This window comes from Sinocyclocheilus grahami, unplaced genomic scaffold, assembly GCF_001515645.1.
Source record: "Sinocyclocheilus grahami isolate Dianchi unplaced genomic scaffold, SAMN03320097.WGS_v1.1 scaffold15.1, whole genome shotgun sequence".
In the NCBI taxonomy this organism is placed as follows: Eukaryota; Metazoa; Chordata; class Actinopteri; order Cypriniformes; family Cyprinidae; genus Sinocyclocheilus; species Sinocyclocheilus grahami.
This window is the reverse complement of record NW_015505194.1, coordinates 3,789,301-3,815,064: the sequence shown is the minus strand read 5'-3', so window position 1 is coordinate 3,815,064 and position 25,764 is coordinate 3,789,301. Positions and strand designations below refer to the sequence as shown.

The 25,764-nt window shown below is 36.9% G+C and overlaps 2 protein-coding genes across 2 annotated transcripts; one reads left to right on the top strand and one right to left on the bottom strand.

The window, feature by feature from the left end:
• ppp4r4 (protein phosphatase 4, regulatory subunit 4) lies at positions 1-20,928 on the top strand. The gene is made up of 24 exons (XM_016294716.1): positions 1-945; positions 8,227-8,371; positions 8,485-8,632; positions 9,349-9,422; positions 9,537-9,643; positions 9,828-9,935; positions 11,894-12,015; positions 13,061-13,183; positions 13,291-13,454; positions 14,946-15,065; positions 15,193-15,270; positions 16,197-16,280; positions 16,407-16,589; positions 17,343-17,448; positions 17,539-17,686; positions 17,810-17,951; positions 18,295-18,333; positions 18,470-18,541; positions 18,786-18,849; positions 18,966-19,046; positions 20,039-20,129; positions 20,278-20,339; positions 20,425-20,581; positions 20,735-20,928. The coding sequence occupies exons 1-24, from the start codon at positions 809-811 to the stop codon at positions 20,778-20,780; spliced, it is 2,601 nt and encodes an 866-aa protein (XP_016150202.1). The 5' UTR covers positions 1-808; the 3' UTR covers positions 20,781-20,928.
• A 76-nt stretch (positions 20,929-21,004) lies between these two features.
• On the bottom strand, positions 21,005-25,596 carry serpina10a (serpin peptidase inhibitor, clade A (alpha-1 antiproteinase, antitrypsin), member 10a). Its single transcript, XM_016294705.1, has 5 exons — positions 25,401-25,596; positions 23,359-23,929; positions 22,707-22,980; positions 22,360-22,507; positions 21,005-21,770 (listed from the first exon to the last, which is right to left on the bottom strand). Exons 2-5 carry the CDS (start codon positions 23,921-23,923, stop codon positions 21,582-21,584), a joined length of 1,176 nt encoding a protein of 391 aa, XP_016150191.1. The 5' UTR covers positions 23,924-23,929; positions 25,401-25,596; the 3' UTR covers positions 21,005-21,581.
• Between the last annotated feature and the right edge of the window lie 168 nt (positions 25,597-25,764).

The following is a 25,764-nucleotide window of genomic DNA, read 5'->3' as shown; positions in this document are numbered from 1 at the left end:
CAGAGCTGCTGTGGCATGCTGTCTCTATGGAAACCAGTTTAGTTGGTGCAGTGCGTTTGCGTGGTTTGAATATTCCTGTTTGCTAGCACATCCACAATATAAAAGACGTAGCTTTTATGAAGTGATCCGTGTTGCCATTTGAGCTAGATTTACAGAGGATTGCTTGAGGTGAGCATTAACTAGACAAATTGCACGGCGTTCTCGAGAGGAGTTTTTTCGACAGGCCATTTTTTTCAACTTTGTTGTCGTATTATTAGCGAGCTAACGTCAACCGAAGCAGGTGAACAGGTAACGTTATGTGTGACCATATTAAGCTGCAAATGTAGTTTACGCCAGCTGCGATCTGACATTTAGCACCCATCAGGAATATCACGGATCTTTTCTTCATGTGTCAACAGCCATATCTGGATGGTTTTATCATAAGCGGGGGAAGGATTTCATTTTTGATCACCAGCACGCGCTGACCACAAGCACTCGACATCTCGAGCTGCTCCATTGGGAAAAAGCGTACCGAATCCATCTTTTTCTCAGACAGTAAGCAACACATTTATCGCAGGAATCCCTTACTATGTCCGTCAGCGCACGCGCGTCAGCTGAAAGCGCGTGTAGAAACTGCACAAACAATTGAACACCACGCAAATAAATTAGTGAAAGATCAAGCTTTGCAACCAGTGGGACGCGTTTGTCGTGGGAGGACCATCCTCTCTTCATCAAAGACATCACATCAGTCATTCACTGTCAAGAAGCCACAATAATGACAGGACTTTGACACCCGCGTCTGGCACATTGACTAACACACTTAGGACAGATGTTTGTCAGGAAAATGACGCCGAGCCAGTCCAGTTTGTTTGGAGAGATAGATGACCTGCAGGATCTTACTTTCATCGAGAGACCCATACAAGCTGCAGTTTTGTCTTCTGTCTTTAAATGCTCGAGTTCTTTAAAGTCGAGTGCATTTTGTTTGGCTGTCAATATTTTTACCGTACATCAGCTTGGAAAAAAAAAATCTGAATTCTTTAAAGCTGTTATGTGATGGAAGTAGCATCAGATAATTTCTTCCATATTGTGACATACATCAGAGTTAAAAGATTATCATAAAAAAAATGCATGGCAGGGACTTGGTTCCATCTACTGTTTGTTGATTGGATGGATGGATGGATTCTCCCATCCAAACGGTATTTGTTGCATAGATGTAAAAAAACATTTAAAAAACATATACATTTATGTGCCATTTTTATTTATATTAAAAAGGTTATCATTTGAGCAAGATTTGAACATAAACCTCTCAAGCCACATCATCTCATTCTCAGGTAGGAGGCTGAGGCCTTTAGGATCGACAGTTTTGTTCTATTTAAAACTGTCATGTTTTGCATCATTCTATGGGTTCTAGATTGTTGAAATTAGTAATTCTCATTGCTCTTTCTTTCCACTTGACACTCTGGAAACTGTTTACCCACTCATCATCATTTACTCCACCGGCCTCGCTCCGTTCCCACGGCTCTCGGCCCTGCCCCACTTGTCACACTGTGCAATCCAAATGAATGGAAATTTAAAATGCTGTTAAAATACATAAATGATCAATTTAGGCCTAAACTTTTTGAGTGTATATTTTAATCTTGATATTGATATTTTTGTCGATTTTCATTTATGCATTCGCAGACACACAAAGCAACTGTTCTATCAGTCCTTGCATTCTCTGAGAATCAAACCCACAACCTTGCCGTTGTTACCATGACACTCCACTGCTTGCTTTGCATGAATTCTCAGTTAGTATATAGACATATTTTCCCATTAACAGTCTTGTTGGAGCACCATTGTTTTTAACGTGGATTTATAGAGTCAGCTTCAAGGACCAACTGCCTTCAGTTCTTGGTCCCCAGTCCATGATATATAGACACTGGTTTCTTGGTTCTAGAAAAACATAGCAGCAGTTGACCTGCTATCTGGTTACATGCTGTATGCTTCCAAGCTATGCAGAGATGAAAATGCTTGGACCAAATATCCAAAACTATTTCTTATTATACTTTTTGACCCAAAACTCAGACACTTCCCTATTTTGAAGGTCTGGTTTTGTCCCTTTTTAACCTATAAAACACTATATTGCTCCTTGCTTGTGCTAATTAAGTGCCAGAGTCGGTCCACAGCCCGACTCCCTCGGGTGGCAAACTAGTTCTGAGAACAATTTAATTGCCCCGTTCGCTGTCATTTGGCATGTAAAAGCAAGCTGCCAGAGCATCTGTAAGATGACAGGAAAGAGAGTGCTTGTTAAGAAATGGATGAATGGTTAAAAGAGGAGGTGTTTCTGATGTGCAGACACCTCATAGATTATGGTTACGCAAACGTGGTGCCATCTTAGTGAGACATTTTGAGCATTTTGCACACCTATTAATTTTGTATTGTATAAACCAATGTCATATTTCAGTGTATCTAGTTGTTTGTCGTCTGTGACAACTTTGTAATTGTTCTCAATTATAAAGCTTGAAAAATCCACATTGATATCAAGTAGCCCCTCGGAATGCCCAATTCTCGGACTAACATGAGGTTGCATGAGGCATAATGTCATGATTTTGTTATCTCACTGTCGTACACAATGATTTTTACATTTCAAGTGCTTTGCATGCCTTGCATTAAAGTGCGGCAACATTAGTGTAGATTCCTATTGAAATGTTCAGATTTTTAAACATGTCTGCACATTTAGGCTGATTAATTCCAAAAAGGTAATGGAATTTTGAGGCAATTTTATTTAGGTATTTGGACTTTGTAAAGCCTTATCATTTACAGGAGACACATTTGCAAAAATTGTATTTTGGTCCCTTTATCAGTGATTACCCTGCGATTCTATGTAGTTGAAGCTTGCATGTGTCATTGGGCTTAATTCGTAAATATGCTACACTATGCTACATAAATATTAGAGATGATATAACTCTGGAACTGTACGTTTCAGTTACAGTTTGAGTAGCAGTTAAACCCCCACTGCCTCTGATAAAGTAAGACTTGGCCAGAGAAGTTGCTGCTGACTAGCTTTTAGGTACTGTGAGTTTAGATGCGGCTCAGTGAGAGATTTTTCCATTCTGGTGTGCTGATGTCAGGAACAGCACTGAATGCTCACTGCTCTTGCTGAGAGTCATACTGATGAGGCTGCAGGATTTTAAGACATGCTTTTAGTTTTTTTGTGTCATGACTTGTTTGTTGGAATGACTTTTATGGTATTGTACACTCCAGGTGTTTGGTTAGCATGACCTCAGTAGCCCTGCGGGTAGATATCTGTAACTACATGATCTGGTTCTAAAAAAAGCATTGTCTACATTGACGTTATATTATTTAGATGATTTTTTTAGCAAACAACACTCTTCACATACCATTTACATTAATTTGTCAATCTTCAAAACATTGGTCTTTCTTTAAGAGCATTATGGAATGAAGGATGTGCACAATCTAGAAGAAAGTGTCATTTGTAGGGATGTGAAATGTAGGGTATGAAATATTTGTTCACAGACAGACTGCAAACAGCCTGTGCTCTTCACTTTCTTCCCAGCATCATCATTGGCCCTGTTGGGGTTGGAAGTATTAGAGACGCTGCCAAATGTAAACTAATTACTAAGTGGGCTTTGTTTAGGTTTCATTACAGTCCTGCTGGCTCAACAATCAATTGCCGACTCACTTCTTTTGGAGGGGGAGAATTCAAACAGTGTGTTACTTTTTGCCACTGCATGTTGCCTTCTTCCACTCTCTCTCTTCTAACTTTGTGTTGAAACTCGAGACGCACTTGAGCTCAGCTAGGGTTTGATGTGAATTGTTTTACTGGTCCCTTTTCAAAGATTCCAAACACAAGGTAAAATCTTTCCAAAATGGGCCTTTCTAAACATCTAAACATTTGTCTTATAACCTTCCATAGGAAAGGAAGCTAATGTTTTTCCTAGACAGCAATGAGATAAATGGAGAGCAAATGGAGACTTTTGCTTTCCATTTCGTTTTCAGATTATTTCTGAGAAATAGACCAATGTAGTCTCACATTAGTTTGCTCTAGAGATTCAAATTTGACAAAGTCTGCAATCAGCAGTCAGAGATTTCAATAAGAATTCAAAATTCATCAGATTCTTCCTAAATCAAATGATCTAAGACAGTGTAACCCACTTTTCAACTGTTGGTCAGTTTCAAACATTTAAACCAGGCAGGGTTAACCTTACAGTACACTCTTAAAAATAAAGGTGCTTCAAAAGGGTCTTCAAGCGATGCCATAGAAGAACCATTTTGGGTTCCACAAAGAACCATTCAGTCAAAGGTTCTTTAAAGAATCATCTCTTTCTTTCCTTTTTGTAATCTGAAGAACCTTCTTTCACCACAAAGAACCTTTTGTGAAACAGAAAGGTCCTTCAGATGTTAAAGGTTCTTTATGGAACCATTTAGACAAAAAGGTTCTTCTATGGCATCGTGAAGCACCTTTATTTTTAAGAGTGTATTTTTGCTCTATTCATTTAATTTTATAGCTCCATTTAATGTTAACTATTATCTAATTATTATTATAATTTTTTTATTTCTCTTAATTTTACAAGAAACATATCTGAGATGAAGTGATGATCTCCATGAAGTCTCTTGAGCTATGAAAAAGCAAATTCTAAATTCAATAAAATGTTCTACTAGGCTGAGGCCATTGTGTATCGGTCACTCGCCAGGGAAATCTAATTACAAATGCGAGCGTAGCTCTTTTTACTTTCTGACCACTTTCCAGCCAGTACCTGACCGGAGCAAACAGAGACTCGAGGCTCACGGCAGTGGAATTGTGTTTCCAAACCATTCAGCACCTGGTCTTTAGCTGATTATGTCTTTCGTCTTCATATAGATGCCAGCTGCTCTTCTCTCTGCTTGGTACTTCTGTCATTTAGTGTATAAACACAGGCTTTGCTGAGGTGCTGCACATTATTGACCATATTCAGAAAGTGCACAAAGCATGACCGCATTACTCTCTTCTTAGACATACTTGGCAGCAGGTCAGGCTGTTTCTTGGTTATTAAATAACCGTTTGCCATCAAAGGACACAGGAGGACAACCTTTCCCTGAAAAAGTAATGAATACCTGTTTATAGTTCATTATTTAGAACAACAGCACACATGAGAGACTGATAGACATGAGAGTGTTCAGAGAGAACGTCTAGGAGATTCAGCTGCACTAAGCTTCAGAGGGTTCTGCTTGAATGGTAAAAACAACTACAGCACTATGGTTCTATTAATAATCTGAGCATGTAGGCGTTTCCTTCACATTTATGGCTACTTAAACATTTCATCCAAAATAAAATGTCTAAAATGTTTAAAAAGAAAATTAAAGGTAGTAATTAAAGGTCATAATTGAGTTGTGCTCTCTTTTCTTTCTAGTCAACCTAATGTTCTTGGACTTCAGACTGACATGTGTGGGCACAAAAGTTTTGTTTATTAGTGCAATTAGAATTTTTTTAAATCTGCTGGTCATGTGATCTCGAGGGTTTGATCTACTTTATGTAGAATAAATAGCTTTTTTATTCATGTTTTTTAAAGTCTAATATGATATAGCTGATATAGTGATATAGCTCGAGTGTTCTTCTCTTGTGACTACATCTTTTTTGTCAAATGTACTATTAATTTCTGTCTAAAACTTTTTTTAAGTGGGCAAAAAAGACTATTGCATTTTTAAAGTTCTTTTAAAGAGATTTTTGTCAACTCTGTTAAAGAACTTTCAGAGAAGCCCTTTGTAGTGGCTGGTTGTTTGTGAATGTAGACATATAGACATAGAGGTGTTCATATAGAAGTTGAGGGGACGAAGGAAACTGTCTGTCTCCTAGAGACAAGATAATGCATCTACGGTAAAAACTAAAATTCAATGCTGGGCACAGCATTAGTTCACTGGCATTTAAACGATTTACATGGAAGACATTTATCTGATTCTCCTATGCAGTGAGCATCTTACAAAAAGTGCTTTGGCTTTACATAAGAGACCATTGTGATCAACAGATGGCTAGCATGCAACTCAGATCATCATCTTCTACTGTAGGAAAGAAGTGCTTTCTGAACAAATGCAAAAAAGTATAAACTAGTATAAAGAAACATACAGGTACTAGGCTATACAGTACATACAATAAAACAAGCCAACACCAAGTTGTTTTGTTAATTAATCCAAGTATTGTTGAAAGAAGTGAGTCTTAACCCTGCTTCTGAAGATTGGGATTGATTCATTGTTCTATAAATCAAATCAATGTTCTCTATTTCACTAATTTCACTATTCATACAGTCAGCAAGGAGTCTTCGCCCACCTGTGAAGAAAAACAGTTCTCGGTTACCATAGTTACTTGATGTTCTAATCGGGAACATATCTTTTTCCCCATTAGATTTGGCTATTTTTTTTAAAACAAAAGCATTCCAAAAGATTTATGTCAGACCCTGTTCCGTGTTTTGTGTGTTTTGCTCCCCAAGTGTTTCCTTATGCCCTTATTTGGTCCTTCCTGTTCCCATTATGTTCCCCGATTAGTTCTTCATTTTTTCCCAGCTCTGTTTAGTTATTATCCTCATTCCCCTGTGTTTATAAGCCCCAGTCTCTTCAGTTTGGTTTTGTAGGGTCCGGTGTTGAATGTTTGTATATGTCTACCCTTGCTACGTGTGTTTTCCTTGTTCCCTGGATGTGATTAAAACCTATATGTTTGAATTCCACTCCCCATCTCCTTGCTCCTTCATCTCCAAGCTCCTCACAGTAGTGAACCGTGACAGTTTATGTGTACAAGGAAATTTACATATTCAAATAATGGAAAAAATGTAATACATATTTTAAAATTATGCATGACTTGACTTTTTGCTGAGTTAGAAATTCAGTAACAACTCCATAAAAGTCAAATAGGGACCTCATTTTTTAATTTTATAATTACAGTATTATTTTCAGAAGCATTCAGCATATATTCTTTTTTTTTTTCAAGAATTGCACTTAGGAACATTCTTACAAACTTTCTTATGAAAATGTATCTTAAGAAATTTCTTAAAGGGGTCATATGATGCGATTTCAAGTTTTCCTTTCTTATTGGAGTGTTACAAGCTCTTCGTGAATAGATAAGATCCCTAAAGTTGCAAAGACTAAAGTCTCAAACCCAAAGAGATATTCTTTATAAAAGTTAAGACTGGTCCACGCCCCCACATGTCTACGTCACAGTGTGGGAAGATTTGCATAATGCCGCCCAAATGTTCACGCAAAGAAAGAAGGCGTAACTTTATTGTTGCTGCCACCGCCGCCACCATGTTGTGGAGACGCTGTGTGTTTAGTTGCGAAAGCGAAAATACTTTGTTTGGCCTTCCAAATGAGGACACGACTAGAAATCAGTGGTTAAGTTGTATTTACAACACTGTTCCAGAACAGTTCAACCCAAATATTCAGATGTGTGCAGTGCATTTTATGGAGGACTGTTTCCTGATCCTGGTAGAGTAGACTACAATGCTGGCTGTTCTGACTCTCAGTCTGTAAGTACGCTTTCATATTTAAAGGATTTGCCACTGATGATTCAAATGCGAGTTTTGAGTAGCACTTGTTTGTCATTTTTCCGATCACAACATGGTTTTATGTTTGCGCAATGCAACGCAATGCGTAAAAAGACAGTATAAATCATTATAATCCGTAATTATGTCTCCACTGGACAAAACAAAACAAATGCCTCGTTTATAATGGGTTTGAATGTTTTTGTCTCGTCGCTCCGGAACACGGCATCACAGTATGGTGAGGGGCGTAACATTTCTGTCACACGCTTGAGGTATTCGGCCAATCACAACGCACTGGATAGCTGGCCAATCAGAGCACACCTCGCTTTTCAGACCGATAAGCTTTGTAAAAATCGACGCGTTTCAGAAAGGCAGGGCATAGAGGAGAAACAATAATGTACAGTATGTGGAAAATAATGTGTTTTTTTAACCTTAAACCGCATAAACACATTTCATTACACCAAATACATAAAGTAATGTTCTTTTTAGCAACATCATATGACCCCTTTAACTTATTTCTTAAGAACATTTTTTTTAAGGATACAATTGAATAAAAGAAGTCAAAACAAGACTGCTGTCAATACAAGCAGTTGAACATTAAGACTGGAATCTTACATCTGAACAAGTGCATGTCTGCAGCAGACTTTACTTTTCATATTTTAAATAAATGCAGTACATGAATGTAGCACATAAAATAAGATAAATGTCAGACAATAACTTCTGAAATACAGCAGAACTACAGCCATGTTATTAATATCACCAGCCACTTTTCTATGTTGTTCAGTTCTGGTGAGGATGTCCAACGGGCCAGCGTGATCATCAACCTGCCAAACCTGGTGCGTCAGAACCCAGCAGAGACATTTCGCAGGGTGGTGCCAAAAGTCAGGGTAGGCCAAACAGTACTTCATTTATTGCTTTTTGTTGTTAAGATCCTTCTATGACTTCTTGGTGTGTGCTGTTTGTGAATGATTATACAGAGCTCCTTCTTCTACCCCAACAGGAAGTGCTTCATGTAGCTGGGGCAGATATGCAGCTTGCCGCTGCAGGATCTTTCCTGACCGTCCTCCAAGATGACATTGTCCTCATCCAGACACACACCCACTCAATCTTGCAGATAGTTCTTCTGAATCTCGACCACAGGGACACAGGTTGCCTTTTATTTGAGAAAGCTTGAAAAGCACCTGTAGAAAGTATATACAATAAATGTGATGAATTTTTGACTTGAGATTTTTTTTCAACATCCTCTATGAAATGACTGCTTGAATGCATGAGTCCTTATTATTTGCAGTCTTGTGAGTGGAGTACAATTGAACAAACACTACCATTCAAAAATATGGGGTCAGTATTGTCCTCTTTTTTATTTACTTTTATTCAGCAAGGATGCATTAAAATGATTAAATGTGATAGTAAAGACATTAATAATGTTACATAATATTTATATTTTAAATAAATGTTATTATTTCATTTCTGTTTATCAAAGAGTCCTTAAAAAATATATTGTGGTTTTCACAAAAAGCAACACAACTAACTTTTGATATTAATATGAAATGTTTCTTGAGTACTAAATCAGCATATTAGAATAATTTCTGAAGGATCATGTGACACTGAAGACTGGAGTAATGGCTGCTGAAAATTCAGCTTTGCCTTCACAGGAATAAATTACATTTTAAAATATTTGAAAATAGAAAAGGGTTATTTTAAATTGTAATAATATTTCACAATACTACTGTTTTACTTTTGATACACAATACATTTTTTTAAAAATGTTGCAGACCCCAAGCTTTTGAATGGTAGTGTATGGTAGTGAAATATGCATTCTGCATGTCAAGGACACAATCAGCTACTATATCTTTATTTTTAATAGTGGTCAGCAATGCTTGGTTGGAGACGTTGCTGTCAGCAATTGATGCTTTACCAAAGGAAACTATCAGGCAAGAGGTAATGGCAGCTGCAGTATTTCTCTTGTCTGTCATTTCTATACCCATGGGATATGCCATAGAAATCAGCTATCAGTGTGAATTAAAATTCAGTTTGCTTTGATTGTTTGCACAGATCCTGAGTCCTCTATTATCGAAGCATCAGCTCTCCCAGTCGGTTCCGGCACGTCTGGCCAGCTGTCGCATCTTAGGAAAGGTTGTTGGCAAATTTGAGTCCTCAATGTAAGTTCTAAAGTGGAAAAGCCACATGACCAATCAAATAAGAGGACTGGAACAACCTATTATATGATATTCCTAATATAGATTAATTTTCTTTTTAAAGTGATGTTTAAGTTGAAAACCTTAAAATACACTTTGTGTCCGTTATTTGCTGACTTAAAATGTCTACCATGGCTTCTCTCTGCAGAGTGAAGAAAGACCTTTTGCCACTGATCAGGTCATTATGCCAGGACGTAGAGTACGAGGTGCGCGCCTGCATGTGCCGCCAGCTGGAGAACATCACCAGGGGAATTGGGTAAGTAGAGAGACGTTAAAAAGAACATTTTGTTATTTGAATATCTAATGCTGCCAAATCTAAATGACTTATTCCTATGTGGAATAATAGGAATTAAATAGAAAAACAGAGTATATTGTATCATTTAAATTGTAAATAACAGGTATAGTGTATATTATTTTTTTTGTGTAGTTTTTGTATACATTTTTCAGTTTACGAGTATTTATTTTTGCCACTTCTTTTGAATGTGAGACATTTTCTCTCACATATTTAAACCAAGGGATTAGAGGTGAAGTTCTTCACAATGTGACTGAAGCTTAAACTTAAAGGAGACATATTATGCCCCTTTTTACAATGTTTAATATAAGTCTCTGGTGTCCCCAGAATGTGTCTGTGAAGTTTCAGCTCAAAATACTCCACAGATCATTTATTATATCATTTTGAAAATGCCTATTCAACCCTCAATGGACACCTTGGCAATTGAATCGCCATTGGCTAGTATATTTTTTTGTTTACTCGCCAGACTGAAATACTATATATATATATATATATATATGCTCGAACTGATTCGCTGAAATCAAAACAGGGACGATAATAGGCGAGCACCAGCCAATGAGATTGTCATTTGTGCATTAGTTCCGCCTACTACAGGAAAACCCGGCAGTTCTTAAAAGCTGAAGAATTCCAAAGGAATTTTTACAGGAAAATACAACAAAGTATATCGTTTACGTGTAGCGCATCAATTCTGCATGTTATGTAAGACACACGCTCGCTCTCGCTCTTTGCTCACAGTGAGAGAAAGCGACGGCGAGTCGTGCGCCTTCACACAAGTAACACATTACGGCAAATACACAAACACAGGTGCGCTGCGCATCCATTCAAATGAACTGAAAAATATCAGATCACTTGACAGAGAGTGAAACTCTGAAGCGCTCAGTCAGAGTGTTCTGTGAGTGAAAATATATCTGTGCTAATCATATACTCAGCCTCTAACTCACACACTGGCGAGTAAAATCTGAGAATTGATTAGCCATTGGCTAATATTAGACCTCATTTAGTCGCCCAGAGTGAAGATTTAGTCGCATATGCGAGTGATTTACTCACAATGTAGAGGGTTGCTATTTTGAGTGGAAGCAGAGGCACGCTGTTTTTCGGGCCTGTCTCTTTAAATGCAAATGAGCTGCGGCTCCCCACCCCCTTTTCCAGAATAGAGCTGCGCCATGACAGCTCGTACTTGCTAAAAACATCTGTTTTGGTTCTGATTATCATGATTATCGTGCTGAAATCATGCATTTTAAACCATATGAGTTTAAACTTCTGATATATGGTTTTCTGAGTGCACACATCCGAAGCACACGGACAGAAAGCGGCTGTCACAGCATGGGAGTACTAAATTAAGTTCTCATTCACACACAAGTTTACGTTAAAAACACACATGAGTAACAAAAAACAGTCGGTTATGTCTGTGAAGGTAAACTGCTGGTAAATAAATCGAATGTTTATTTTAGATCTAAATAGTGTTCTGTGCTCGTCTGTGCAGCCAATGACAGAACAGTTAGCATGTTTTGCTCAAACTTTCGCCACGGCATTAGAACTAGTACACCGTTGTCGCTTGCGAAAACACAATAACGGCGCTGTGGGTGTAAACTTAAAGATAAAGGGGCGGTAATATTATAATGAGATCCCTTTGCCATGTCACCAAGGGAGCGAAATCAGATGCGCTCGTTTTCTCAGATGCTTCCCAAAAAGGCTTCCCAAAACAAAGTTACTGGGTTTATCTTTTTCATGTTTCCTTGGTTGGTAGATGCACTAGGAACCTGATTATAGCACTTAAAACCTGGAAAAGTCAGATTTTCATGATATATCACCTTTAAAGACTTTGGGATATTCTGTTAGAAATAATGTCTCCGGTGAACATGTCCGTGTACAGTATCAGTATGGATCATAAGACTAGTTTGTCTATATTTGCTCTGTCCCAGATTGGACCACACTAAGGTTGAAGTGCTCCCTGAACTGGTTGAGCTGGCCCAAGATGAAGCCAGTACTGTGAGACTGGCAGCTTTCGATACCATCATCAACCTCTTAGAAATGTTTGACAGTGGTAAGCCACTCACAGTTAATTGAATGAATTTGTTTCTCATATTATTTGTTTTTCTCATATTACATTTTATTAAAACAAAAATGACAACCATTAATAATGTAATAAAAATACTCTTCATATGTGGATAAGCATGTAGTTGATATCCTTTCTTTGAGTATCTTTAAAAAAAAATGAAGCTCGTTTTTAATGCAAGAAAAATGTAAAACAATAGTTTTTTTATGCACTGGTAAATTTAGAAATTTCAGGCAATTTTGCTTTTCTTCTTTAAGACTAATGGAAAGAAAACATCAAAAAAAGACACATTTAAGTGTTTATTGTATTTAACTTTACCTATTTGTGTCAGTAGATTTCAGTTACAATACATATATTTTAAAGACAGTTTTTCAGTTTTTCTGGCTATTGACAGTATTTTCTGATTTATAATGTGATAAAAAGATATATTCAAAATCTCCTGAATGACAAAATGAAACATGAATTTTAAACCTGGCTTTATCCAATGTTCATATTTCTGTTCTGGAATTGTATGCAAATTGGCGTGTATTTAATTAGATAATGACTTATTTGCATATTTAAACAAAATTTCAGAAAACTTGTAATACAAACAATTGTCTTAATGTATACTGTGATTAATCAACTGAGGAAGTATGGTGATATCTATTCAGATTTGTGGTTAAAATGTTTACCCTTTTCACCTGAAGTGTCTTGCTTTAAGGGATATTACCAATGTTAATATCACCTTTTCTGCTGTGGAAATCAGACAATTTGAAATGTAGTTAAATTACAGAGAAACAGAGAGGTGTGAAAACATTTGCACTTCCTATTATTTCACAGAGTACTGTTTGAAACACATGATGCGTACCTGCTCATAACATCATACACAGCTTTTTTTTTATTTACATATCTTAAGTGCTTTATTTTGCAGGCTGGGACATCAGATTCAGATACTGGCATGTGGCTTCTTTGTGAAAAGATGTTGAAACTTGTCTCACACTCTTTCTCTGTCATCCTCTCACCCTCCCTTCTTTTCTGTCACCATTTTTCATAGATGACAGAACTTGTGTCATATTTCCCTTGGTGAAGGCATTCTGTGAAAAATGCTTCAAAGGGGATGAGGCAGTGCTGGCCTCCTTGTCCTTCCAGTATGGAAAGCTTTGTCATGGGCTCTCAGGTGACTGTCCGCTTCCTTTTTATGACTGTCTGAAATGTTTCAGGATTACAGTCATGACATTAGGATTACAGTATCTTTTCAGTACATTGTATCTTTTATTTGAGCAGAGTCTTTTACTGACGAGCAGCACCTCTGGTTTCTGGAGTTTTATAAGAAGTTGTGCTGTCTGGGTTTGCAGCATGAAAATGGGCATTGCGAGAGCCAGCCCTACCCACTAGAGCTGGAGAACAAATACGCCCTAGTGCGCAGGAACTGTGCATACAATTTTCCTGTGAGTTTTCTTGCCTTAAGTTACATCCATAACTGTTTCGTTCTGTTGTCTTTAAAGGTGAAATGTGTATTGTGCAGTGTTAAGGTACTTTGTCCTATCCCAGTTTAATATACAGAGCCATTTCAAGAGTGTAAACACTGTTGCTCAGTGGTGCTTTTTAAAACATTACACTACATGCCAAAAGTTACATTTCAGTCAGATTAAAGCAATAGTTTGTCTTTTTAAAAATGTCATGTACAGTAGGTGCTCAAATCATACCAGTCTGATTTTCGCAAAGACGGACTAGTAGACCTACTGTAGATAACACAGCCATTGCTTGGTCTTCAGTCAGCATGTAAACACATTAATCAGAATACAGATGGATTTGGTGTTTTGCACTTGCTCCAAAAGACCAAGGAGACATGCAATGTGTATTTAATTCTTCAAATATTCAATCCAGGAGATGCCCTGCAGTTTATTGTAAGTCTTAATAAATACTTTTGTTTAGGCATTGCTTGTTAAAAGCTCTAAAGATACTTGTTTTTTTGAAAAGTCTTAATTTTTCAGAAAGATTTTATGATTTGAAGGCCTTTTGGCCAAGCAATATTTTCAGGCAGTGTAATCTATTTTTAACGTCTGTCAGTGGAGGCAAAGTCGTCTAGCTCATTTGAGGAAATTAGACCTCTGACTTGTCCATCATCACTGTCTGAAGTGGTCCTTTGTTGTTAGTGTGGTTATATATAGCTGCAGTCACTCAGAATAAGTTTGCGAACAGTCTGAGATGTAGGTGGCTGAAAGATATGTCTAAGAAACCAGTCGCTTTTTAAGAGGGACACAAAAGCATGATGAAAGTATCATAACAGTGGTCTTCATGACTTAGGTTATATATAAGTTGTTATTCACTGATAATATGTCCTTCCAGTGGGCTTCTCTCAGTAACATGTCATGAATGTGGTAATATCAAGATTTTTTTTTGATTGACAAATTAAATTGTATTCTGTTCCTCTTGTATTTTTGGAACACTTGAAATATAGCAAACTACTGTAGTTTGTAAGATTTTTTAAAAATGTTTTTCTAACCAAGGCTGTATTGATTTAATAAAAATACAGTAAAAACTGTAGTACTGTAAAATATTATTACAATTTTACAGTTTTCTATCTGAATATATTTTAAAATGTAATTTATTCCTGTGATGACAAAGCAGCCATTATTCCAGTCTTCAGTGTCACATGATCCTTCAGAAATCATTCTTATATACTGATTTTGATGAAGAAACTTTTCTTATTATTATCAGTGTTGGAAACTGTTGTGCTGCCTAATATTTTTGTGGAAACCGTGATGTTTTTTTTTTTTCAGGATTCTTTGATGAATAGAAAGTTCAAAAGAACAGCTTTTATTTGAAATATATACAATATACAGTATTTTAATGTTACTTTCTTGAATAATTTATAAGCATATTGCTGTGTCTCTGGAGTCTTGTCTGTAGATTTTCTACTCTGTATTTATTTGCAGGCCATAGTGTTATTTGCCGATCCAAACCACTTTCTGTCTGAATTATATCGTACTTTCTCAAGTCTTTGTCATGATCCTGAGATTTCAGTACGGAGGACAGCAGCTGGTGGTTTCCATGAGGTAAAAACTCAGAAACCCATTTAAACATATTTTTTGTCATAGTACACAATGTGACTCACATTTTGACAGGTAGCAGTGCCTCAGTTCAGAATGTACAATACCATCTTTTCTAATCCCTCTGCATTAGGTGGTCAAATTACTGGGCCCAAATGTGCATTACATACACAAAGAGCTAATCACTTTGCTGCAGGATGACTCGTTAGAGGTGAGACCTGCATAAAGGTTTGTGTGTGTGTGTGTTTATTAAAAGAGCTTTCAGCTGTCTGTACAGCACAGTCATTTCCTTGGCACACTGTGCTGTGTGAGACATGGCAACTTTCTTCACAGAAAGATTCAGTCTTTCTCAAAACCTCTACTGACCACTGAGTTCACATGAACAAATAGCTGTCTGACCATTCAAAACCCCATCCTCGCAATGCCAACTGAGCTTATGTAACTTTTTTTATTTGGATGCCCATTAGTTAGACAAGAAATTCCCTTCTGGAGTGTGTGGGAAGCAGAGAAATACAATTATTTGGTTCTTTCTTTGTAATGTATTAACAAAAATGAACTACTGTACCTGTAGACCTTAAAGGTAAAGTGTGTAATTTCTGCACCACTTGAATGGAATTGGAAAAAAATGGCAGGTTTTCCAAACATGCCCCCATTTGCAATTTATCGCAATTAGATTTGATATGTGAAAAAGTCACCTTTAACACCAAACTACCAAAAATTCTTTATAGACACCAGACATACCATGTCTGCATGTGTGTATGAAGCTGTGTGCACAAGTGTGTGAGCCTTTGCGGAGGTTGCATGCAACTGTGTAGGATGAATGAATGCATTGAACCTCCCTAGCTAAGGCTAGAGTGTGGTATTGTTTATTCTGTCATGATCCTCTGAGCAGTGTTAGTCACACACTGCATTAGCATCCACTATAGTGCAAAGCTCCCCGAGCCATCAGACATAGTGATTTTCATGATTAATGATGATGGAATCCGAACATTATAGGCTATCTATTATAGTCAGTGATCTCACCCCAGCTTATCTTCAATTTTAGAATCTCTTCCTGGGGTTGGTAGAAATGACGAGAAGGCTTTGTTGATTTGAAGGGCTTAGATTAACATTAGCTCAATGCTTTTAAATCTGCAGGTATTGGATGCTCTGGTGAACAATCTTCAAGAGACTTTAGAGCTGGCCACTTCCAGAGGGGAGGGAGCAGGACCTGAGAGCAAGGTATCTGCTTAACTTTTTGATGCTTTTAGTTAGCATTTTCTTTTGTGACTTCTTTTGATGTGTCCTTGCTGAATAAAAGTATTAATTAAAAAAAAAATTTCACTGACATCACTCTCAACCTTACAGCAGGTGAATATTCCAGACTTGGTGCCTGGTTTGGTAGCAGCAGAACAGAAAGCGGCATCCTCGCTGCACTGGCGGGTTCATGAGAAACTCCTGCAGTGCTACTCCTGTCTGCCCCGTGTCATTTCTGGAGACCAGATCTACTTCCGCTTCTTTCAGAGAATGTTCAGCATCATCACTACCAATGTAAACTTCTTACACACTCCTTCCTGTACATTCTCTCAATTTTAAAGGGGTGGTTGATTGCGATTTCACTTTTTTTAACATTAGTTAGTGTGTAATGTTGCTGTTTGAGCATAAACAATATCTGCAAAGTTACGAAGCTGAAAGTTCAATGCAAACGGAGATATCGTCTTTTAAAATTCTGGCAGTTTAATGCCTACAAAAATACGGCTGATAGGACTACAACGAGTTACACAATCACAATCCCAGATAAACCCCGTCCTCGGGAAAAGGCAGCAAAGGGGGCGAGGCCATGCTGCGCTGCTTTAGAGAAGAGGAAGAGAAAACTAGAGGTGCACGTAAAAATCTATTCATATATGAATCGCGATTCTGTCTTCTAACGATTCTAATGGATTCACAATTAGATACAATACAACTGGAGCACATGCCGCTGAGGAGAGGGGCGGGACAATTAGACGAGCACTAGAGGCGGTTTAGCCAATCACAACACACTGGGCTAGCTAACCAATCAGAGCCCATCACCTATTTCTGAGGGAGGGGCTTCATAAAAACAGGAAAAGATCAGCCCGTTTCTCAGAGAAGGGACAGAGAGGTGTGGAATAAAGGTAAATTATGTGAAAAATAATGTGTTTTTTAAAAAACGAAGCATTAACTCATGTTAGACTGCCCCCCATAAACACAATCAAGCTTAGAAAAAAAAGTGAACCACCCCTTTAAGTGGCTATTTCATCTGTCCTTCTGTTTACTCTGTTCTAGAATGTTCTACCAGTCCAGCGGGAAGCTGTCAGGACGTTATGCGTGTTCTTGCGCTATAACCGCAAACAGGAACAGCGTCAAGAGATAATCAGCAAAATAAAGCAAGGTAAAAAAGCAGGATCTGCTTATTTCACATTTTTGTGTATGAGATTCTGTGATTCAGTTTGTCAGGACTGTATTCTCTTCTGAATTTAAGAACTTGCTCAAGGTAGAAGCTACTGGAACAGGCTTCGGTATCTGGACCTGTGTGAAATCACAATAGACCTCTTCTCCAAGTCGTATTTTTGTAAACATTTCCTTATTCCAGCGCTTGAGTTGGTCAGTGACCCTGTAGCCAATGTCAGGTGAACAGCTCAGATTTTTTTAACATCTGTTATTGCATCCTTGTTTACTGTGCTTTGACTAATGCTCTAACGAATGACTGCTTATTGTTTGTTTTATTAAACCAAAAATAAACCTTCTGGCAGGTACAAGCTCTGTTATATGTTACCCAAACTGAGATCCACCATCAAGCCAACAGACAAACATCTACTTCAGCAGCTGGAGTTCTGTGTGCGGAAATTGTTGTGCCGTGAGAAGGACAAAGATGTAGTGGCAACTTTGCGCAAGGTGAGGCTCTCATTATTAAAATAGCAAAGTTTTGGTAAAATTTGATGGGCAAAAAATGGTTCATGTATGAAGCAAAGCTCACAGAGAAGTTGCTTTCAAACCAAACAGCTTTCTGTTGATCAACACAGTGTATTTGCATGATCAACTTAAACCCATTGCAAAATCTGCACGAGGAAATCTCTTACCCTCACACGGATTCCACTTGAAATGGCAGGATTTTGCCTATTAAAAACAGTAAATGTGATTGCACCTTAAGTCTTTTGTGAAGATTTTTAATAGATTGAAAATCAGTTAATTAATAGATGTAATTAAATCTTCAAATGGTTTTATTATGTTTTCTTAGACAGTTCTGGAGCTTGACAAAATGGACATAACAGAGCCGGTATGAAAGATCTGTTACTTTGACCCTTTCAGTTTAGTTGTTTTTGAGTAGTTTTTATACACCATCTTCTTTTTATGAACACTGTGAGCTCATTTTGTTTCACTGTTAGTTTTGAAATAAATGTTCATATTTATAGTATCATAAAAGGCATGAAAGAGAGCTTTTGGATCAGAAAAAGGAGAAGGAGGAGACTCTTTTACTTGAAATGGTGAGTGATTTACCCTTTTTTAATTATTTTATGAAGGCAGAAAGTTCACTTATAATGGTAGTCATGTTTTTTTTTTTTTTTACACCAAAACAATTTTATTTCTCCAATTGATCTGTTGGCTGATTGGGCCTGTAAAGACAAATAGGTTTTCATTATGTGTAAATGTAATGTTTTGATGTCAGAACAAAGACGACAAAAATATAATTTTAAACATTACTCCTGTGTTTGTGGTTTTGTAACACAGGAACTGCTAGAACGACAGCAGAGTGAGGCAAAACTAGCTGGAGATAAACAGTCAGAGAAGAAACGTGAGTGACGTTCATTCATGCACCCTCTCTCTCAAACTTTGGATGGTTTACTAGCTTACATATGTAAATTTCTCAAATGTATGTGGGCGTTTACTTGTAATGTTTTTGTAATGCAGAAAGAGACAGCAAGTCAGGCCTCTCTGGTAGTAAAGGAATGTCAGGATCTACATCAGGAGCAACATCATCCTCTTCTGCTGGTTAGCATCCTTCCTGATGTACATTAATGTTAACTGAATAGCAAAAACATTGCATTTGTTTTACTATATACACTACAATTCAAAAGTTTATAGTCAGGAATTTCTTTTTAAAGACATTAATATAGCAATGAAGCATTAAATTGATCATAAGTTTATTTAATTTTATTTTTTTCAAATAAATGCTGTTCTTTTGAACTTTCTATTTATCAAAGAATACATGGGAAGTTCAGCAAATGCTTGAGCAGCAAATCAGCTAATTGAATGATTTCCTGAAGAATCCTGTGACATTGAAGACTGGAGTAGTGATGCTGAAAATTCAGCTTTGCCATCACAGGAATAAATTACGTTTTAAAATATATTAAAATAGAAAACAGTTACTGTATTTTTTATCAAATGCAGCCTTGGTGAACATAAGAGACTTATTTAAAAAACATTTAAAACATTTTTTACCAACCTCATACTTTTAACAATAGTGTACATTAACATTTTTTAATTTAAATTTTTTTTTTTTTTACAAATTACATAAAATGTAAAAATTTTCTAAAGGTTTTCATAATTGAAATAGTCCCCACTGATCAGCTTTGCCATCACAGGAATAAATTACGTTTTAAAATATATTAAAATAGAAAACAGTTACTGTATTTTTTATCAAATGCAGCCTTGGTGAACATAAGAGACTTATTTAAAAAACATTTAAAACATTTTTTACCAACCTCATACTTTTAACAATAGTGTACATTAACATTTTTTAATTTAAAATTTTTTTTTTTTACAAATTACATAAAATGTAAAAATTTTCTAAAGGTTTTCATAATTGAAATAGTCCCCACTGGTAAGCTATTACTAAATATAATGTAAAAACTATAATTTTCTGTAAAGCTGCTTTGCATTCACCGATTTGCATCGTGAAAAGCGCTATACAAATAAAAAAGAAAAGAAAAAAAACAAGAATTGGAAGGTGCTTATTTTCCCAACACTGATAATGTTTGCAGGTAAGGAGATGCGGAGGGCCAAACTAGCTCGCAGTCGTTCCCTCAGCGGTCATCCCACGACAACCAAGATGACAAACCCAGACAAATCCTTGTACGTAACACAATCATCTCATCGCTCTTGTGTTGCCATCACAGTGGATTGCACCAGTTCTGTCTGGATTTTGAATTTAGTCATGAAATTGCCATGACCCATCACCAGTAGTTACATAGCGTGTTTATACTCACCATTTTCTCTTTAGAAAAGTGAAGGATTCAGGAAGTTGCCCTGGATCAGGAAAGAGCGCTATGTTACCATTAAATGGTATTTAATAAAATTTCATGATTTATAATGACGTGCTCTTTGCCGCAAACGTTCTGTCGTTTACCTGTACTCGTTTGTTTTCCAGATGATAACCTGCGACCTCACCACTTCAATGTTGCTTCATCAATCTCCTCCACCCCATCCTCCTCCTCCATGCCTGTCCTGATCCGCAGCAACACGAGCAGCTCTGTGGATCACCGGAGTAACGGGAATAAAGACACACAGTCTAGGAAGCTCTCTGTGTACGTAGTGTGATCCTGTACTTTTTGAACTTCATCTTATAATCTTTTATTAATCATGACATTTTGGGTGTAATCATTTTATGATTATAAGCTGGAATGATTCAGCCAGACTGAACTTGACCTCTGTAATGCTTTTCTATTCGTGTCTGACAGACAGCGGAAGTCAAATTCGTTTGGAATGCAGTCTGGGAGAGAGTGATAACCACCTTGCCTTCTGACTTAAAGCCCCTTTCTACAAGACTTTTCATTCTGCAGCAGCAGTGACCCTCCATTTTGATGTGTCCATTCTCTTCTATACCAGAAACGGCTTAAGATATGCTGGGGCATCAATTAAGGTCTGCATTGATCCATCTCTGCCTTATTTCACACGGAAATTCACACCATACATCACAAAATGAAAACGAGAGTTGAGGAGTAATTGAATGTATTTAATTTACTGCCTCATTTATTTAGTTTCTTGTATTATAGCATGCTTTGCAAATTCTGTTTTATATTTTTGAAGTGGCTAAGAGAAAAAGAAGCACTATGTATTTTTATGATTGAAGAGTTTTGGAACTCTCCATCCCATCCCACCAATGAGACTGTGCCTGGTGCTGCCCAGCACCTGATTGATTAACGCCAACATCTTAGTACCCAATGAATAAAATTCATGTTGAATATGACGCACTTAAATGAGTTGCATTTGAACAGCCTGCTAAAGTGCTGATATGAATACTATGCTGGTACTGACAAATCTCCAGAAGAACAAAAAAACAGATACTTTTCACTGTGTGGGTAACACTCCATCACGGCATCAATAAATCTCTTAAATCAACCATTTCAGAAAAAACTATACATTTACAGTTGTTTACTTATCAGACATTGTATTGTTATTATATTATACGGATATTTTTGTTTTAAAACATTAAAAACACTATTCTGTTACATTACACAAATAAATATTACATTCTAAGTTGGTTATTCAAGCAAAACAACAGGTTGGTAGTTTCTCTATACATAATTAGTTCTTAGTTGGGTCGACCACACGTCCTATGTAAAGGATGCATTTTGTGGCCTCATGGTAGATGACAAAAATGAAGGGTCGGTTGAAAGTGAGCCTGGGAGGAAGAGGGCTCGTAAAGAGATTTCTGGAAGCATCGGCCACTGAGCCTCCAGTCTCATCCACTTCCACGGTGACCTTCTGTACCACCTGGAATCAAGAGGCATTGGTCAAATGCATGCTGGTATATCTCATCTTTTACTATATATATATTGTATGATATATTAATGTCACACACACACACACGCATATATAGGTTGTGGTCAATAAGAGTCCAATGTCAGTAAAGGACATTTATAATGTTAGATTTTTTTTTTCTCAAATAAATGCTGTTCTTTTGGATGTTTTATTCATGAGCACCAAATCAGCATATTAGAATGATTTCTGATCATGTGACATTGAATACTGGAGTAATGGCTTCTGAAATTGAGCTTTGCCAGGAATAAATTACATTTTAAATATTATATGTTATTATATATTGTAAATTTATTTAGCGATATTACTGTTTTTACTGAACAAATTAATGCAGCCTTGGTGAGCATAAGGGGCTTCCTTCAAAAATATATTAAAAAAAAAATCTTAACCTCCCATTTTTGAACAGTAACGTATAGTATATATATACACACAAACACATCAATGTTATGTCAATACTAGTTAAAATCATGGTTAATGTAACTGGTAGACATGAAAAATGCATTGACATGAAAATCTTCCTTGTATTGTTGGAAAGATTTCACACCTCTGACAGTTTCAGGCCTTCATCGCTGCTGATTCCAGAGAGATCTGCAGTACTCCCGAAGATCTCTTTAATGCCCAGGCTGGGCAGACTCATACTCAGTGAATTAGGCTGTTTCAATGAAAATCTGGGCAACTGAATCTCCAAATTCCTGAGGACAGAGATAAAACTGATCTTTAGAGATCAACAGAAATGTGTCTTGAAAATTGCAGGGTAACTATAAGCTGTTTCAAGTATGTCATATGATTGCTCACTTTGGCTGCTCAGCATGAGTTTGATGGAGATTTTTTGAGTCATTTAAAAAAACACATTGATTTGTGAAAATGTGAGAGACTGATTACGTGACTCACGTCTTTTTCAGCTTTGAAACCCATCGGCGAAACACTTCACCAGTCATGGATTCATCAATGTAGGTGTAGTCCACATCTTCATCTGGAAGAAGGACAAGCATGGCAATGTCCTCCTCACAGGGCAGTTTCAAAATGCCAACCTTTAACGTGGGGTCATAGGCCAGGTAGTATTTGCCCGTACGGAGCATCATGGGCACTTGTACAATCTTATACTTGTTCACATAGAAACGCTCCTCTTGGGTGAAGGTAACATTGAAGGGTTGCAGCCACTGACCTGTTAAAGATCAAGAGATTAAGATTAGCTTTTCACATTCACTTTTTTGAAACTTCTTATCTGCCTCTCTGGAATACCTGTCAATCATGGCATTCAGTGGTCAGATGTTCGTCTTGTTGGTTGTGTACATGGTAATGGACTGTTTTTCTTAGCAGTCAGGTAAAATTTTAACTCCGATCAATATTTCATATCTTTATATTAATTTATTCGGTAAACAGCCATGCAACAAGCAGGATAATGTACATTATCCCTTACATATCTGATATTAGCACATATTAGAAAACAAAACATGCTGATATAGAAGAATAATAGCAACTACTACTTGAAATATTAAGATAAAATATTAATTATGACATTATTCACTTGTTTTCTCCTCACCTGTGAAGAAAGCCGCACTGATTAACATCGCCATGCTTTGTGGATCTACGTTCTCCACCACATCTTTGACCTTGTCCCCTGTTCGGCCTCTTACGTAATCATCGATATTCCCTTTGGCCTGCTGTCCATTGGCATAATTCACATTTTGAACATCTGCATTATAAAACTGCTTAACCTGGTTGCCAAAGCTGTCATCTGCCTTGATGTCTTGCTTCATGAAGAGGCCTATGGCCTGGATTTGAGCAGTGGTCTCCCTCAGCTGCTTGAGTAGGGTCTGAATCCGTTCTGGCTCTCCATCTTTCTCCATGGAGGCCACACCTATACCCTCTAGCAGCTCGGTGCGTGTAGCCCCACCAGCCCCGGCTGCTAATGTGGCTAAGGCCAAGGTAGCCCCAAGGGTCGAAACGGCTACATTGTCATCATTTGAGCTAGCTATCTTGCTGTACAGCTGGGTAGCAAAGTCGGCATTCCTATCAGCAAGCTCTTCAACATCTGGGGTTTGCCCAAGAACGGTCACAGCAAGGAGAGATGCTTTGACCAAGAGGGAGAAGATGCCCATTTTCATGATGCTCTGGTGAAAAACATTTACAGGCATATTATTTTATTTATCATATAACAATAATAGCTACATTATCTCATATAATAGGAAATACTAGGCAGAAAAATCTAATTGCTGAAATGTAACAATTTATTGAACCTTTAGACAAAATATAAAACCACATAAAATAAAAACGTTGCATATGTGTTTTATATATTGTATCATTTTTTAACAGGCTTTTATGGCTCATGGTATAGTGAGAATATGGAGCTCACACTCGAGGAGAATAAAAACATTAATTTGACTAATTTTATTACAAAACATTTGCAGTTTAGTCCAGATGTTATTTATATGGCATAAAAGGAAGGTCAAATTCTGATAAGCTTGTAACTCAATTAGATTTTTATAACTGTAAACATATGCCGACTGCTTACATAAACTGCATATAAATGTCTATTATTATTTTGGGGACAAAAAATGCAATGCAATACAATGATTGAGAGATTTACAAACGTTCCTCAAAAGCCTGATCTATTATATGTGACACTAACATTTTGACATGTTAAAAAATAAAATAAAAATAATGGATAATGGTATGGATAATGAAATAAACCTAAGTTGCTCCAGTTCAGTAAATGCTCATCTTAAAATATTATTAACAATATGAAAGTAATTCTTACGTTTACTTTACAAAAATCATTAAGAGTTTAAAGACGCATGTACCATGACCTGAAGGTGGACTAAAAGAATTCTAATAAAAGGCCTTTTAGTTGCTTAAACGTGTCTATCAACTATCAATCGGTGTGTAGAAGGAATATTGTGCACTTTTTTTCAGCAAAGTTTAACATGCTGATCATTTGAATGCCTTAGAAATGTATGTAGCATATTGAAAGTGATACAATGGGCTTTATAAGGACCAATTCATAATTATATATTATTAATAACGAAATGTAGTATATGAGATCCCACAATGGAAAACACACAACTGACTGTCATTATTTTGATAAGGAGCTGATGAATAAGCATAATTCTAATCTTTGAACTTTTGACAGGTCATAGCTCTAACCAAGTAACAGGATTTGCAACTGATTTGTTGCAACTGAAATCTCAAATACTAAGATATTTTTATAGTTTTCAAAACCAAATGGCAGCTGTAGCTTACTAACAACGCAGAACGTTATGTAATGACTGCAGAAGAGTAAGAAGCCTGTCATTCTCATCACAGCCAGAAATAACAGTTAAACAAAACAGCGTCGTTTGAATTGGGATTAAAGAAAGTATGTGAATATCTGCAATAAAGCTCGTGCAGTCATGCAGTGTGTTGACAGTAAGGTTTCTTTCGCACTGCGCTAACACACCGGGGCTCTGTTATCAAACATTAATGTTAAAAAAAATCAATACAGTGTTCAACATTACAAAATCATGTGCTTTAGATTCTACAGAAATGATGCACAGAGATTTAAGTAGAAATATAGAAAAATATGGTGGAGGCCAAACTACTTACAAACTTCTGTTTCGACGTCAGTGTCTAATATCCTTGTTAAACGACTACAGACAGGAATGTTTCAAAACCATTCACTGCAAACACTGTAATTAAATCGACTAAACTAACAGTTCACATGATGTCGCCATCAATAACAAACCGTACATACGGAGATTACGCAACATCCGCCCTTTGCTCATTCTTGATGAAGTACGCAGTTTACGCATGTCCTAATCGCACATTTGGTATATAAACAAACACCAATGCTTGTACTGCTATTTTGTACACTTTATTTCAGTAATATTTATTTTTGCTTTGTGTTATTTTTTTGACAACGGATTGGTTGCGAAAGTAAAATAATAATAATAATATAATAACAATAACA

Coding starts and splice junctions, on each gene's coding strand:
- ppp4r4 (XM_016294716.1), top strand. CDS start 809: ATGTTTGTCAGGAAAATGACGCCGAGCCAGTCCAGTTTGTTTGGAGAG. Junction 15,066..15,192: donor CAGCTGGTGGTTTCCATGAG/GTAAAAACTCAG, acceptor CCTCTGCATTAG/GTGGTCAAATTACTGGGCCC. Junction 18,850..18,965: donor TAAACAGTCAGAGAAGAAAC/GTGAGTGACGTT, acceptor TTTGTAATGCAG/AAAGAGACAGCAAGTCAGGC.
- serpina10a (XM_016294705.1), bottom strand. CDS start 23,923: ATGAAAATGGGCATCTTCTCCCTCTTGGTCAAAGCATCTCTCCTTGCT. Junction 22,981..23,358: donor CAGTGCGGCTTTCTTCACAG/GTGAGGAGAAAA, acceptor GATCTTTAACAG/GTCAGTGGCTGCAACCCTTC. Junction 21,771..22,359: donor AAGGCCTGAAACTGTCAGAG/GTGTGAAATCTT, acceptor TCTTGATTCCAG/GTGGTACAGAAGGTCACCGT.